General features: G+C 42.8%; 1 protein-coding gene across 1 annotated transcript in view; it reads right to left on the bottom strand.

Moving 5' to 3' along the window:
* The window catches only part of LGR4 (leucine rich repeat containing G protein-coupled receptor 4), a 101,990-nt gene extending 91,135 nt beyond the window's left edge, over window positions 1-10,855 (bottom strand). The window contains exon 1 of the mRNA XM_030864837.2: window positions 10,084-10,855. Coding sequence (XP_030720697.1) covers window positions 10,084-10,268 — 185 coding nt within the window. The 5' untranslated portion in view covers window positions 10,269-10,855. The remainder of the gene's footprint in view (window positions 1-10,083) is intronic.
* Between the last annotated feature and the right edge of the window lie 5,053 nt (window positions 10,856-15,908).

The following is a 15,908-nucleotide window of genomic DNA, read 5'->3' as shown; positions in this document are numbered from 1 at the left end:
AAGCCTTAAAGGTCAGTGTGGCAGGGCTTGGCTAGCATGAGAATGATCAACTGACCTCCTTCTGCAGACTGAAAGGAAGATAAACATAAAGGCAGACAGTCCTAAAGGTACGTTTTATCGGGAATCAAGCATCCTTGTCCCCAACTTGTGTATCCATCAAACACATGCCAAATATCAAACTTGGGAGCACAGCCTCGAAACGTCCTGCATACACACACACACACACACACACACACACACACACACACACACAAATTCCCTTTGGTGAAATAACTGATCAAGCAGGAAACCCCACCATGGAAGCAGGTCATACAAACTTAATTCAAATTGATATTAGAAACTGGCTTATCCAAAACACGAGATTTCCTTTCCACAGAATGTAATAGGGCTTTGGAAAACACAGTCTGATTGCTAACAGCAGGGCCTGTGGTTAGCACACAAACTTGCCAACCTACCATGAAGGATGAAGCCTTCTGCTGCATGCCCTCACAACCCCAGACTGTTTGCAAAGGGCAGGAATGAAATATTCCATATGTTTTCTTTGTCAGTGACATGGCTATTGAAAGCAAGGCCATGGTAGTCACCCTGCTGAGGGACTGGGTCAAGCTATTCATGTGTAACCAGGCAGATGTCAAGATGGTAATGGGAAAAACATCTCAAACATTTTTTTTTTTTTTTTTTAAAGAAAGAGACCCAGGGTAGAAAATGCACAACTGTATCTGAAACACTCAACCAATCTAAATAGGTCCTGAGCACTCTTGCATGTTAGCTGCTACTCTGAATTTACAATTCATTTTCAAATCAGAGCTGAATCAAAACCCAGAAAAGTTTTCAAGCATTCTGAGAAAGATTTAACTGTGCTTACCAAGAATGTCATATAACTTTTGAGAAATATGAAAGATTTTAAAGAAAGGATTTTAGTTCTAAAGTTACTTCAAGGATAATAAGCTTTTCTTTATCCACAAAACACAAGGATTGGTCTCAAATGTAAAGAAAATACACAGGTATCCAATAACCAGTATAATATCATTTTCAAAGTACTTGAAACAAAAAGTTCTCCCATAATCTGCATATTGCTAGAAACAAGGTGATATGAAGAAACAAGAACTCAGCTAAATTGTCAAACCTGAGCTAATCTTATCCATCCCCAACATGGAAAGTGATGAGAAACCGTTGGGCACTCACTGGCATGAGGCTTCTTAAAGAGTTAAGCGTTGTCTCATGAAAATCCTCAGTGTTCCAAAGTCTGGAAGTAGAAAATTATTATCTAAAGATCACACTGACACTGTCTAAGGTCACGTGCCCGTTTGCTGTGAGGAGAAACAATGCGTTCCCCTATTAGGGGAGCGTCCTTCAACTTGACCAGCCATCTCAGGGAAGCAATGCCCAGTCAGAGACCAAGGCAAGAAAGCATGATTTCCTCCAAGCTCTCTCCTCTAGAGAAACTGTAACTCCCCACCACTAGGCTTTCTTGTTAGAAAGGGAGTAGCACCACCTGTAAGAAGGAATCTTGATAAAAACACATGCATTACTCTTTCTCCACCAGGATCTTTATGGTTTTCTGAATGAAAAGTCTACCAGATGAAGAGCCTTTTTTCCATTAGCACAAGGGCTCACTGTGAAGTCTCCAACAGGCTATAAACCTGATATACATTCAAAGAACCAGAGAAATAGAGTTTAGAATTTTAAATCTAAGTGACTTAAAGGGATAACACACATAGACAATTGCTTAGTCGCTCCCCAAAGAAATGAAAACATAATGTAATGGGTCCTTGCCACCACTCAAACAGGTCATGCTAAAGTTTCCTACATGTGACCCTTAAAGATAAAGTCAAGTGACCTCTTCTTGCAGATGGAAAAGACAATGTCCAAAGGGATTAAGTGATACCTTCAAGCGCACAGATTTAGGACCTCAGGGGTCTTGATTCCTTGGGCCACACTCTCAAAAATAAAACAACTTCTGAAGTCCTGTTCATAAAAATAGGCGCATAAAAAGAAGACTGGAGAGTAGATAGTGACATAAAAAGCTGGATTATGCGACCACGGACTCAAAATGACCTTGGAGAGAACAGAAGGCCAACAAGAAAAAATTTTCTTTCTTACAAAGTTAAGAAAACATTAAGATTTTAAGACAAACCCCACTAATCAAATGAGATGAACTAGCAGTAGCACAGAATGGATGAAAACTGGGATTATGATAAACTGCTAAGTATCAGTTAGTAAATCCATGTGTAATCTTTTAAAACACGATACTAAAATGTTAAATGCATTGAATACTCCTTTCTTAACTCTGATCAAATTGTATGAGAATTCTGTACATGCTTGATGTGAGATAAGGAGAGCCTGAAGAGGACCCAAGGGGCAATGATCAGATTCGGAAAATGCAAAAGCTGGATTTAGCGCCTAAAACAGAGAAGCGTGTGAACAGTCTTCAAGAACATTAAGGAACCTAAAGGTTAACCAACAGTATTTGCCTTCTCTCCCCTCACCTCCATAGGAGTTGCTAGACTTCGAGATAGAGCTCCTAAGGTGTCAGTAAGGTATTCAAGACAGAGAATAGTGCCGATTCTCTGGAGATTCTCAGGCAAAAAAAGAAGCACCCTGAGATGGCTTCTACACACGGGAAGGGTGGCAACGTAGATCGCAGTGGTGGCAACCACAGGTCTCCTCTCTCCTGAGAAAATCTAGTCTGCCAAGCCCTTCTTGTATTATCCATACTAGTCGTATATTTTCTCTAAGGGCCTCTTAGCATGAAGTTTACCCTGTAGGGAAATGGGAAAAAGCAGAAGTTAAACAGCATCATAGCCCAGTCCCCAGAGTTTTAGAGAGAAGACTGCCAACTCGGAAGCATACCTCCTACCCTGCACTTCCCAACAAGAAACGTGAATAAGAGTGAGATTTCTAACGGCCATCTATCTACCTCCCTAGGAAAACAGCTCTAATCAAGCTCTTCAGGGGAGCCTGGAGGTCACCACTTGCATTCAGTTATGCTGCGGCTTGTACTGAGAGCTCCACATGGGCAGTCAGAGCCCGGGCAGAGTGGGCAAGTGGGATCCCAAGCAATCCTAGGTGCATTCCTCAGCCATGCTTCCCACAGAGCCAAGGGAAAGGCGCCATCTCCCTGCCAAAGTTAGGTCACTCTACTCGGGAGGGGAAATTCCCCCAGAGAAAACTTTCAAAATGTACAGGGAACAGGGAAAATCTAACTCATGATTTTTCTGGATACCACGCTCTGAAATCTGATTCGAAGAGCAAAAATATTCTGTTGCCAGTGTGCACTGAGATTTTCATTCTTTTAATGGTCAATTTTATATTTAAAACTTTGTTTAAAAAAAGGGGGGGCTGCATTCTCCTAGTGTAAAAATAGAGGGGGGGAAAAAACTAGCTCAAGGGGCTTACATAACTTTTTACTTATCTTGACTCGGAATACTTAAATACAAATGAAATATGAAGGATAAAGGGTCATTAGATATCCCGTAATATATTAAATATGCTTTCCCCACACATGTTTTCTCACTAGCACAGACAACAGACCAGCCCGGGATCTAAACGTATACCCAGTCTTGGCCCAGCTGCCTCCCAAAATATCTATGGTTTACATTTCCTTACAAGGATATTCTTATATTCTTAATGGGCCAACGTGTTGCCACAGAGGCTTGGTTCAGTGCTTTTCCCATAAAATCTTTCATTACAGAAAAGCTAAGAGAACTACCAAAATATGTATTTTTTAAATGTTCATTTCTGAAGCCTACACTCTTAGATGGGCATTCCTGAACCCCAATCACTTGCATCTAAAATAAGAGATGCAAAATGCAGAATGACAATTCTTGCTGTAGATTTACTGCAGGGGCAGAGGGGGACCTGGCTGGCATGCTTTTTTGACTATTAAAATATGTAACAGTATCAAAACGTGCTTTAGAGACTAAAAACAACCACCCATTCAGAGTTTTAACTGCCTGTACATGACACAGAATATTTCTATATTTCTACAAATATATATATATTTGTATATTTCTATACAAAGTTTAATAACAAATATTTGTCTATGGGTGGGTGAATCCAGAGTATACTACTACATAATTACATCTTGCCATTTAAAGGGGGTATTTGAGTAGTAACTTGCTCAAGTCTTTAGAAAGTTGAGATGTTACTAAATGTATATGAACTATAAAATCATTTCTAAACTCAATTTTGTACTCACCCAATTTCAGACAATAGAGCCGATACCCGGCCTACAGTTTGTTCACCAAGTGTTGAGACACAAAAGAAATGTCTAGAAAGGCAGACAAATTAGTCATTGTGTAAGAGTATTGATTTGCTAAATGCCCTAGGTTTTTTTCTTCACTGACAGAATTTAAAACTAAAGCATTTTATTATCCTCAACGAATCTTTCGAAAAACTACACTTCACTGAACAAAATTGGGGACAAAGTTATCCATGTCCTTGTATATACAGGAAAACAAGCTTTGGGCATTGCCCAAAACTTGAAGGCTTCAGGAGGCAATTAAAGAACAATCTAGATAATACATTTCTAAAGACAAACTCATGAACTCTCATTTAAAAATAATTAAAAGCAAAGCTGTCTGATCAAGTTACATTAGTTACGTTTCTCAGAGTTTAAGGCACATTGGGCAGGGTTTAACCTGTAACCCAGGTATACTGATAAATATTGTGCTTTTATGGAAACTTCTATCTTTTTTTATAGAGAAAAAGTGGGAAACGGTCTTAGAAAAATTTCAATGAGTCACTAAAGGATTCTTACAACTTCACTTGCTTGATAGTCTACACAGATTCAGAGAGATTCAAAGCAATGAGAGCCATTAGTCACCAATATGCATTATTTCCTGACAAGAAAAATGGAAATAAAAGGATAAGCACAACCAAGGAGACCAAAAACCAAAATCCAAACTTGCAGGCTGTCAGTGCTTTCCGCCATTAGAAAGATGACTAAAATAAGAATTTGAGAGATAACCTGACAGAGGCCAAGAAAACGCCCAAACTTGCCTGGATCCACCTACTAGTACAGAACTTTGATCTTCCCTAAGAGATTAAGTTGTCAAATGTTACCTTACGATTCACGTAAGAGCCAAGTGCCTGGACATTAAATGCTTGTGATACCATAACTGTCATTAGCATTTAGCTGGACTGAAAATCATAAAATATTAGTGGTTACCACAAGCCTTCAGGAGCCTCGAATGAGAATCACTGGTTTAAATCCTGGGTAGAGCTCAGACCACACCCAGCACGTTGTTGCCTTCTGAGACAGGTTCCCCATGCATACATTCCAGTGGAGGTGGACAATTGGGGAAGTTTCCTGGGTCAGGGAGGGATTTCAGGATTGAGACACCTACACTATACTTAACACAACACAGAGGATGGGACAAACGTATGGGAAAAAAAATTGAATTAAATAGAAAGAAAACTTTTGGCAGTAAGACTTGTTTACTTCCTTGTTCTCAGGTGAAGAAGCCGAGGCCCTGAAGGGTTAAGTGTGTCACCACCTCAAGGTCACTCGTGTGATTTATTGACAGATCTGGAAACCAGCTCTCCATATTCCCAGCAGAATGCTCTTTCTTCTCTTGTTTAAAGAGAACCCAGCAGTTCACTAGTTTGTAAAATAAACGACCTGTACCTAAAGATGTTCATATATTGGCCTTGTTTAGAACAAAGTTCCCTGGTATATAACACAAATACTTCTCTAGAAAGACACACTGCAGAAAATAAGCTAACAGTGAAATTTACAGACAGTAACTTAGACATCAAAATATCAAAACTCGACCATCAGAAAAGGTATAAACATTTAGCCACTGATTACTGACCTGCCAGGGAATACAACTGACACTGGAGGAAATAAGAAAATACTTTCAAATAATACTATTAAAAGAAAGGTGCTTGGAGTCGTGAAAAAAAGTATACCTTCGGGAAGAATGTGAGATGATGCTTCCCAAAGAAGAAAAAGCAACAGATTATTTTTTAAAATCCTTCAAAGCCCCTCAGGTAACCATCATTTCTATATAGAAAGCTTGCTAACCTGCCCGTGTACAAGATACACACACCGTGAAGGCTGCAGAGATTATGACTAATTATATGGAAGTGAGGACGTTGAGTAACTTTTTGTACAGTATCCAAATTACTGAAACAGAGTGATTTTAGTTTCCAAGTGTGAAGCCATACCAACAGGAAACAAGCGGGGCTATTCTACCCCAGCAAAGCGCCTTAGCTAGTCATGCATTCTGTAACAAGTCTCCATGGCAAATTTCCTAACACACACTTCTAAACACAAAGAACTCCTCCTCCAAGTGAGTGGCAATAAATAGGCTTGTGCAACTTCAACTAGATGGATATTCAGATACTTCTGGGATCTTTTCACGAGAGTCGTCGATCGCTATCGTCACCTTGCCATCCTAAAACTGTGTAAGAATTATAAATCATAGAATGTCTGGAAGCTACAAGCAGACTTACATAGAATCTAGTGAATCCAATGACTTCATTTTCCAAATGAAGAAACTGTCACCAAAAAAAAAAAAAAGGTAGAATGACTCGCCCAAGGCCACACAATTACTCAGGGGCATGGTGAGGGCTCAGACCTACCACCCTCTCCACAAAGCCACAGAAACAGCCTTTATAATCCTAAAACTATGCACCAGACATAACCTAGCATGCGGAAATTTGTAACCCCCGTCTACAAGTCTCAAATTTTGTGACAGTAACACACAAGCCAGAGGACACACGTTCACTATCCCCTCCCCACCACCACCATGACTTCACCCCTTTCTCTCTCAATCAAGAATCTTGGAATGCAGGTGATTAAGATGGACCTTATTAGCTCTAGCGGGGAATAAACTTGAACCCTTCTGATTAAAAATACACTTCAGAATTTTAATACTAGTCGGAGTACTTCCTTTAAAACACCTCAGGGTGAAATGTGACAAGCCAGTGCACTGTGACACAGGATCAGGAACTGCCGCTGCAAAATATAAATAAGCACTACAGGTGCAGCAAACTCTGTGAACATGGGAATCCCATCAACAACACTGAGGATTACATCTGACTCTGCCCCCAGACTCAGATAAAGCAGCTTTCAGCAGGAAATAGACACTGTTAGGCTGAACAAGTTTAAACGAGCCTAAAGGAGAAAAAGCAGGTATCCTCTCTCTGGGTTCTCAGATCTGGACAAAAAGCTAAATGCTGAGAATGCGGAGTTTGGCAATCCCGCGTGGGAATGAGGGCTGAATTCCAAGCCCCAATCCTGCCCCTCAGTGTGGCCTTAAGTCCTTATTTATTCACTGAAGCATTAAGCGCTTCCTTTGTACCGGACTCTGGACTCCAAGTTGAGTAAAATAAAATCCCTGCTCTGTCAACGAGGAGTCCCAATGTGGGATGTGTACACACCTGAGTGAGGTGAAGGTAAGACACCACTGAGGAATGACAAGAAAATAACTTCGATTAATAATTAGTCTCATCTTTTTGACTTCTATTTTTGTGATTATCATTTTATGTATAACTAAACAGGCCTTGGTGCCCATGCTCCAGAAATTAGACATCAGTGGATCAAAGTTTGGGAAACATGGATCTAGTTCCTTGGTGTGTACCTGTGTTCCACCAAAGCTGTGATGGGACAGCAAATCAGAAGTACTAGCAAAGAGACCTTGGGTGATTCCAAGGTGTCTTATAAGATCAACTGGAGTGGGCAGATCACAACACCCGCCCCTCTTCAACATGGTTTTTGAGATCACTGGTTTCCCAAAATGCAAATACACTGCCCTTGAAAGGCCCTTTACAAGGGCTCGTCATTATAACATATACTTTTATTTATTTATTTATTTATTTATTTGCGGTACGTGGGCCTGTCACTGCTGTAGCCTCTCCCGTTGCGGAGCACAGGCTCCGGACGTGCAGGCTCAGCGGCCATGGCTCACGGGCCCAGCCGCTCCGCGGCATGTGGGATCTTCCCGGACCAGGGCACAAACCCGTGTCCCCTGCATCGGCAGGCGGACTCTCAACCACTGCGCCACCAGGGAAGCCCTATTAACATATACTTTTAAGGGTGAAATGAAGAGTGTTCAAGTGAAATAAGGAGTTATCAGGAGGTACAACTACTCTACAGGTCACGAAGGGAAAAAGAAAATATAACACATTTGCCCACCACCACAGCTCAGAAAGTGCTATGATGATGCTAGTTTAGGCAATCTGATCTGGACTGGTGCCAATTATTTATCTGTTTCCCAAGCCACGAACAGTCACTTATGTAAGGCTCAAGGTTGAGAATATAGCATTTCACTACCTTTGGTGAATTCTAAAGAAAGATGCCTGATGCTCTATAGCAAGGAGCGTGCTCTCATAAAAATAAAAATTTCTTTGTGGTTTTTAGGTACTAATGTAAAACAGCCCTCTTCCTTATAGGGCAAGTCTACACATTAAAACTCAAGGAATCTGCTAAACAAGGTCTTTTCAACTGGTCAAAATACTAAAAGTATGCTTTTCTCTCTTGGACCTGAAAGAGGTTTCAGGGAAAGCCACCTCTCCTGAATGAATTCCCTAAAAGTATGAAGAGGTCTTGGGGAAAAAAAACAGCCCCTTCCCCTCTACCCAGTCTTCCTTCCCTTACTTCTCCCCACTCCCACACAAACTTTCCCACGTAGGGTATCTTTGTGGGCAAATTGCTCGTCACTGCAAAGTTAACTTTTTTTTACTGAAAAGTTAAATTTCACCATATTGAAGGAAAATGACTTCAAATGTGTAACTAAAACCTGAGACAAGGGGAAAAAAAAAGAGAAGGGGGCTGGCGGCCAAAGAATGAGACAGGTTCCAAGTGGCCACAAGACTCAAAAAAACCCCACTGGCAGAGGCCAAGTAGAACACCTCCCACCAGCCACCTGGAAACAGCACCGCTCTGGCCTGCACAGAAAGGATCTCTTCACGGGGTCTGTTATTCCTTTCACACTGTCTATTTCTAAGAGGTCCCTCTCAGCAGCTGTAAGGTAAAAGGAAATTCCCTTTACCCAAGGCCTCTCAGAATCCCTTCCTCTCTCAAACAGTTCTTTCACTGCCCTTGATTTAATCTGGCCGCACAGCACAGCAAGGCAGGACAGGAGCATACACCAAACCCTGCACGCAGTTACCCTATTATTTCTCTACTGGTGCCATCTGCCAACACCACAGCCAACACCTATTTCAGAGTCTTCGTTTCTAAAGCGAATGTCTAAAGCTCTCCGTCCCCGTATGTGGAGGGGGGTTTTGGAAGTCAGAACCATCTGAGTGACTTTCCCAACCTCAGGCAGCTCAAAAGAAAAGTTCTACTGGTTAAGGAACAGCAGAAAACTGCTCCCTTTTGGGACAGGCAGAGCTTATGCTCTGGAACTTTCATTTTCCTCCAATATCCTGTACTTCAGGTCAGCATTCCTTCTTTAAAAGGCCTTGCTGGGTAAAAGTATTTCACCCAGAGAAACCTGCAATTTCCCCCCCTCCCTTCTCCGTTGTTTTCGCCCGGTTTCCCTGCGAGCTCCAGAACCCCAGGCGTTTGCTGGTGAGTCCGGAGTGGAACTGGACTGAGGTGCCAGGTCGCTCCCACCCCTGCCCCCCGCCCCGGACAGGGCCAAATGGGAAGGCCATTCGCCCCGACTGCGGTACAGGTGTTTTCTTCTCCCCACATGCTGGAACCCAGAAGGCTCCAGGTGCTTCCCCACGAAAATTGCCTCGGTCTCAGACTCAGGCCAAGTTCTAGCCGCCCTCACCCCTGCCGCCTGCAAAACTCTTGCCAGCTGAGCAGGGGCCCGCGGGAGAAGAGAAAGTCGCGTGAAAAGGCTGCCAGGGGCAAGTGTTTCCAGATTCCTCCTTCCTCCTCGGCCCCACACGCACTTGGGAGTTGGGGGAGGGTGGTGGTGATCGTGCCCGAAAAGTCTGGGAAAAAGAGCTACACGGGTCTCGGACCCGGACTGGCAAAGCTTGTGAAGCTCGCGGCGCTGGAGCGGGTGCCAAGGAGGTGACGGCGCCCCCCTCCTCGGGACACTGGGGATGGAGTGGGATCTGCCACTGGCTCCGCCCCCCGGAACCCCCTCCGGCGCCCCCTCCGCCCGCACTCACAGCGCTTGGGTGAAGGCGCTGAGCCCCTCGGGCACGGCCGTCAGCCCCTTCCCGGAGCAGTCCACCCGACGGTCGCCGTCGCAGCTGCAGGGCGCCGCGCAGAGAGGCGGCGCCGCGCCGCTGGGCTCGGCCGAGCCGCGCAGTCCCAGGGCGAGGAAGCAGAGCAGCCCCAGCGGGCCCGGCATTGCTGCGGCCGCCTCCAGCGCCGGCCTCTCCCGCGGCGCCGCGCCTTCGGCGCGCCTCTGGCGCCCTCCGACGCCCCCCGCCGCCCTGGGCGGCAGGCCTGCGGGCTGGGCCGGGGGCTCTCCTCTCTCTGCAGTCGCGGGGGCTCGGCCCCTTCAACAGTCCGCGGCAGCAGCAGCGCAGGGACGCGGCGCTCCGGAGTTTCGCCCTACCCGCTGCTCCATGGAAGCGCAGAAGCAGCCCCGTTCCTCCAGCGGCTCAGGCCAGCCGGCCGGGCCGGGCGCAGCTGCAGGGGCCGCGCTCTGCCATCGCACCCGCCTCCCGGTCCCCGGCCTCCCGCCGCAGCCGCTCTTCAAGGTTGAGGAGCGCAGCCTTCAGCCATGCCGGCCCCTCGCCACAGTCCCCCGCCCGGCTCTCGCACAAACACCCGGGCTCTTTCTCGCTCTCTCGCAGCCGGAGCTCAATCTCCTCCCGTCCTTTTCCCTTCTAGGGTTGCATGCTCGGGTTCCCAAGCCCCCAGCCGCTGGGTTATGCAAATCACTTAGGTACATGCAAAACTAACCCGTCTCCTGGAGCGCCATTGGCCGGGGGAGGTCTCGAGCTCATTACTATGCAAAGAGAGGAGCCGCCATTGGCCGAGAGTGGGACCAGAGGGGCGTGGTAATCGGGCGTGAGTGACAAGGTGGTGGTGATGGTGGTGGTTCGCGGCAAAAATCCCTGCCTTGGCTCGATTTGCGTGGCAGGTTGTGGATCGAAGGTGGAAGCATCCGAAGACTTAGAATCTGGGTTTTCCCTCCCCCACTCGTCGTCTTCTCTCTGCAGAAGTTGGATCTCCTAAATTGGATGACCTGAAAAGTAGAACTTGCCTCCAGCATTCAGTTAAGTTTCAAATGACTCTCCACTGTTCCAAATGGCGAGGACTTTGGGAGCTGTGCAAATGGAAGAAAGATTTTGAAGAGGAGAGAAAAGGTTTCTCTTAATCTGACATAAATATTTGAGTTTTAGCTATATACTAAATTAAAACTCTGTACCCCCCATCCCCCAAGCGCCTCACTTCAACTGACATCTTTATATCTACCTTGATATGCACTTGATAGCTAAGTCTTAGCAATTAGCCATCCACCATACAGAGTTTTGGTGACCGCAACTCAGATCGCTTTCTCATCTACTTTAAAATCCTAGAACACAGGAATCTTGTTAGGGTCAAAGGAGGTGATGTTTCTGAACACTGGGCAATTTCTCCAGACAGCTTTTGCTGTCATTTGAGTTCTAGGTAACTACCCTTGAGAAGCCAGCAGCAACTTTAGTGTTAGGTAATTATCAGCATTCCTTCCTCTTCTGGACTTTTGTGGCTTAATAGACCCCACGTTATTGTTATCATTGTTTGTACCAAATACTGCTTTATGGGCACCTCCTTTCTTGCTTTCCACTGTGCCTTTGGGTTATTTTACTCTATTTTGAAGACACTGCCACGAATACTTTAAATTAAGGCAGGCTGGGTTAAAAATGTCACTGTCATCAAGTTGATTACTCATGTCATGTAAGTAAAATTAAAGAAAATGGAAATAAGTTGATGCAGACCCAAGGAGTTTAAAATGAAAATTTTCCATCATATTTACATTCAGGAGTTTATTTTAAAAATAATGCCCAGTTGGGCACATAACTAACATACAATAAATTTATCCACACGCTTGAGAGTCAAATAAATACAGATATGCCTTGACTTTAAGTTTTAGGAATGACCTATTTGCTCTAATTGTAGGTTCGAAAGAGAAATTAAAGGTAGGTGGACAACGCTACCTTTTATAGATAAGAAATCTGAAGCTTGCAGATGCTGTGCTCTGCCCAAGATCATCACAGAACAGCTCCTGGGCTCCTGGTTCCTTGTATGTTGCCCTTGGAGGCTTCCCTAAATTGGTTTCCATTGTCTAAATCGTTTCCATTATTTTCTAGCAACTCTCATGAGCAAGTGAAGAGAAAATTGTTAATTTCATTTCTTTGATTCCTTTACTGTCTCTCTTTCGTAACAACACTGGAAGATGACAGAATTTCTCTTGCCAAGGTATCACTATCTTCTGCTGTTTTTTTTATAACAATTATATATTATACTGATTGACTTTAATTTGTCCAAATAATTCATTTCCTTTCTTTTAAAGTAGTGGTTTTTAAACTTTAGTTAGCATAAGAATCACATGCAAAGCTTGATTAAAACTGCAAAGTGTCTTAAAAGCCTTAGAGCCTCGAAATCAGCATTTTGATACATGTCAAGTGAAAGTGAGACAGGTGGTCCTTGAACCACACTTCGAGAACTTTATTCTTTGCTTCCAAGGAATAAGATCTTAGGGCTGGCAACTTAGATGAAAGGAGAGATTTGGATTGTGGAAAAAGGAGAGATGTAGATTTTATTGCAGAATAAATTCCTATTATCTAGGAGATGAAGAAGGTAAGAAAGGAGGATTCAAATTGGCAGCTTGTCCAAGATGACAAAATATCAGGAACAAAGGACTTGGGCAGAGAAAAAAAGAGGTAAGATATGCTAAAGTTTTAGTATTTCTGGTAGTTGCTACATTATATATGTTTTGCTTTAAAGAAAAACTAGCCAATTAGTCTTCACTTCTTGGATAAGATGCCCCAAGAGAGGGAAAAAAACGCTGATTTTTAAGATACTATCCCAGACAACTAGAGAAAAATGATCAGCTCTTACATAACCCTTAAGGACCTAGAAAGATATCTGGATGAACCAAAATTTGATGGCAAACAAGTAATAAACTTAGTAGAGACTCTGCCTCCAGACTGGTTCCTCCTTCTAGTTTTTCATGGCCATGGATGAGTAAATGGATAGCATCCACAGGCTGGATAAGAGGAAGCGGAGCCTAGCTACAGTGCCTCTGCATTGCAGGGTACTTTTGGGCAGCAAAGGAGGCACACCCTTCGAGTGATGTTCACCTTGGGGCTTTTGTGCAAAGGGCACAGGGCATGTTGACTCAGGGACAAGCTGGATTTTGTCCAACTCACACCCTCACCCAGACATTCTTATAAATATAGAGCCTACACAAGTGTATGAAGAAGCCATACCTGCAAGCTGCTCCATTAAGGAAACAAAACCTGGGAGATCGTGAAGTTTCTTCAGTAGTGCTGTAATAACTGGATTATAAGTCCTCGAATGTACAGAATTTCACCTTTTATAAAGTAACTCCAATTTACAATAGAACAAAAATCTGAGTTCACGGCAATCAGCTTAAGAAATAGAATGTTACAAATGTAGTTGAAGTTCCCTTTGTACCTCTCCCCAATCATATTCCTTTCCTTCTTTCTCTCTCTGGGAAGTAAGACCTTTCCTAAACTCCATAATTAATGCCCGTGCATATTTTCATGCTTTTTGTATGGGTGCATCCCTAAACAATATATATTATTGTTTTGCATATATAAAGAATATCAATCTGTATTCTTTTGCAACTTGGTTTCTTCATTCAGCCTGTGAGCTTTATCCATGTTCATGAAATATGTGCTATTGTTAATTCATTTTCCTTACTACATAGTATTCTGTTTAAAGAATATACTCAGTATTTATCCATTCTATGAATATGAAACTTATTTGTATTTTTTCTAATAACGCTATCATGAATATTCTTGTACATGTCTCCCTTATATATGCCAAGAGATTCTCTAAAAGGTATTTCCTTTATACACGTGTGTGTGTGTGTCTCGGAGTGGAATGGCCAGGTCATAGACTATGTGCACTCACTGCTATTGGATGTCAAATTGCTTTCAAAAGCGACTGTACTTATTTGTGCTTCCTTCAGCAGAAAGTAAGAAACCCCATTACCCTACATCCTACCAATACCAATATTGTGAGACTTAAATATTTGTGAATCTGATGCACCTGGAATGAAATCAAAGTGTAGTTGAAATTTGAATTTCCCTGATTACAACTGCATATTCTCATGTATTTACTGGGCATTTAGTGTGCTCTGCTATGCATTGCCTATTCATTTCCTCTGCCTGTTTGTTTTCTGTTGGGTTGTTTATATTTGTTTTTCTTGTTTAGGGCCAGATAGTAAAATTTGGAGTTTTGTGGACCACATAGTCTCTGTCATAACTATTCAACTCTGCCATTGTAGCAAGAAATAAATGATACATAAACAAATAGATGTGGCTGTGTTCCAATAAAACTTTTTTGGCAAAAACACATGTTGGACTAGTTCTGGCCCGTGGGCCATATAGTTTCCCACCCGTTTTATAGGTGCTAATCCTTTATTGAAATCTAATTATTCTTTGAAAACCATTTGTAGGATTATGTAAAATTCAGAAAGACATGCCTCAAAGGTAACCATCTTTCCTTGCATGTTGACATCAAGCACTTTTAAACTTCTGGTCTCCATGGTGAGCTCATGCTGAACATTATACTGCAGAATAAGCCCCAAAGAATCTGTTGCAAGCTTAAACACGCCTCTCTTTCTAGAATGAATGGTGTCGAAGTTATCCTGGGCACTTAGGGTTTATCATACCTCCCATCCAAAAGACACCCCAAATATTTGACCTGATGCAATCACATGACCGGTGAATAATAGCTATTGAGTTTATGAAAGCATCCATGCCAAACCCGCCACCTCAAGTTAGAAGCCATACACATATATTAAAAATACGTATGTATCTATATATATACATACATATATATGGGTATTTGTATGTACATATACATACATAAACATTTCAAAACATAATAGGTTCAGGAAATAAAGAAAGAATATCAAGTCTAATCCCTATCCATCAGACATCTGATATGTATCTACTCTAGCAACTGAGTCCTCAAGATAAATGCTCTTGTTTCTGTGCTCTGATGCCTCCACATTTGCATCTGGGGCTTTGGGCTGGAGGAGCTCCCACAATGGGCCCAGAGGCTTGCAGTCTTAGTGTTTCACTCACTTGTCCTTTTCTTCTGACTCTCAGTGTCTGTATAGTGGTCCTATTTTGCACAGGAGATAGCATCTATTTTTTAGGGATAATTTAACATAACAATGATTATTTTGAAGCACACAAAAAAATAACAATATGGAGTTGTTGAAAAATTAAAAATATCTTTTAAGCTACACAAGTGGTCAAGTTTGGGCTTCTGGGCCCTCTTTCCTCTGCCATCTGTGTAGAACTGATGGACCTTTGGGATGTGAGGACTGACAGTGAGGCTTCTGGTGTGACTGGCTGAAAGCCATTCTTAAAGTCAGACCTTTTCAAAACATGATCCAAAATTTCTTAGTTTCCTGACCTGGTCAAATATCCTGTGGTCAGATGTCCTTTTCAGTACTTCTGAAGACCCATATTGACCCCAAACTTCAAAACATTAGGACAAATACCAGAAATATTTTCCTATACATAATATTCCTAATACATATTCCTAATCCTTTCTAAATCTGATTTTATTTTCCCAATCTTTCCATTTCAAATCTAACCCAAGAAGAGAATGAGACTCAAAGGAACAATTTCTGAATTACAGAACCGCACATGGATCCCAAGGTCTGAGTGCATAAACTACTGGTGAGAAACAGAATGAGGCAAAAAATTAAATGAGCGTTAAAGCAACCAGGTGTTGTAATAGAAAAGTAAAGGGAGAAAAATCAGAATAGAAAACTGGGAAGATTATCACC

This window comes from Globicephala melas, chromosome 8 (genome assembly GCF_963455315.2).
Source record: "Globicephala melas chromosome 8, mGloMel1.2, whole genome shotgun sequence".
NCBI classification, from domain to species: domain Eukaryota; kingdom Metazoa; phylum Chordata; class Mammalia; order Artiodactyla; family Delphinidae; genus Globicephala; species Globicephala melas.
The sequence above is the reverse complement of the archived record's forward strand: the minus strand, read 5'-3'. Positions and strand labels throughout refer to the sequence as shown.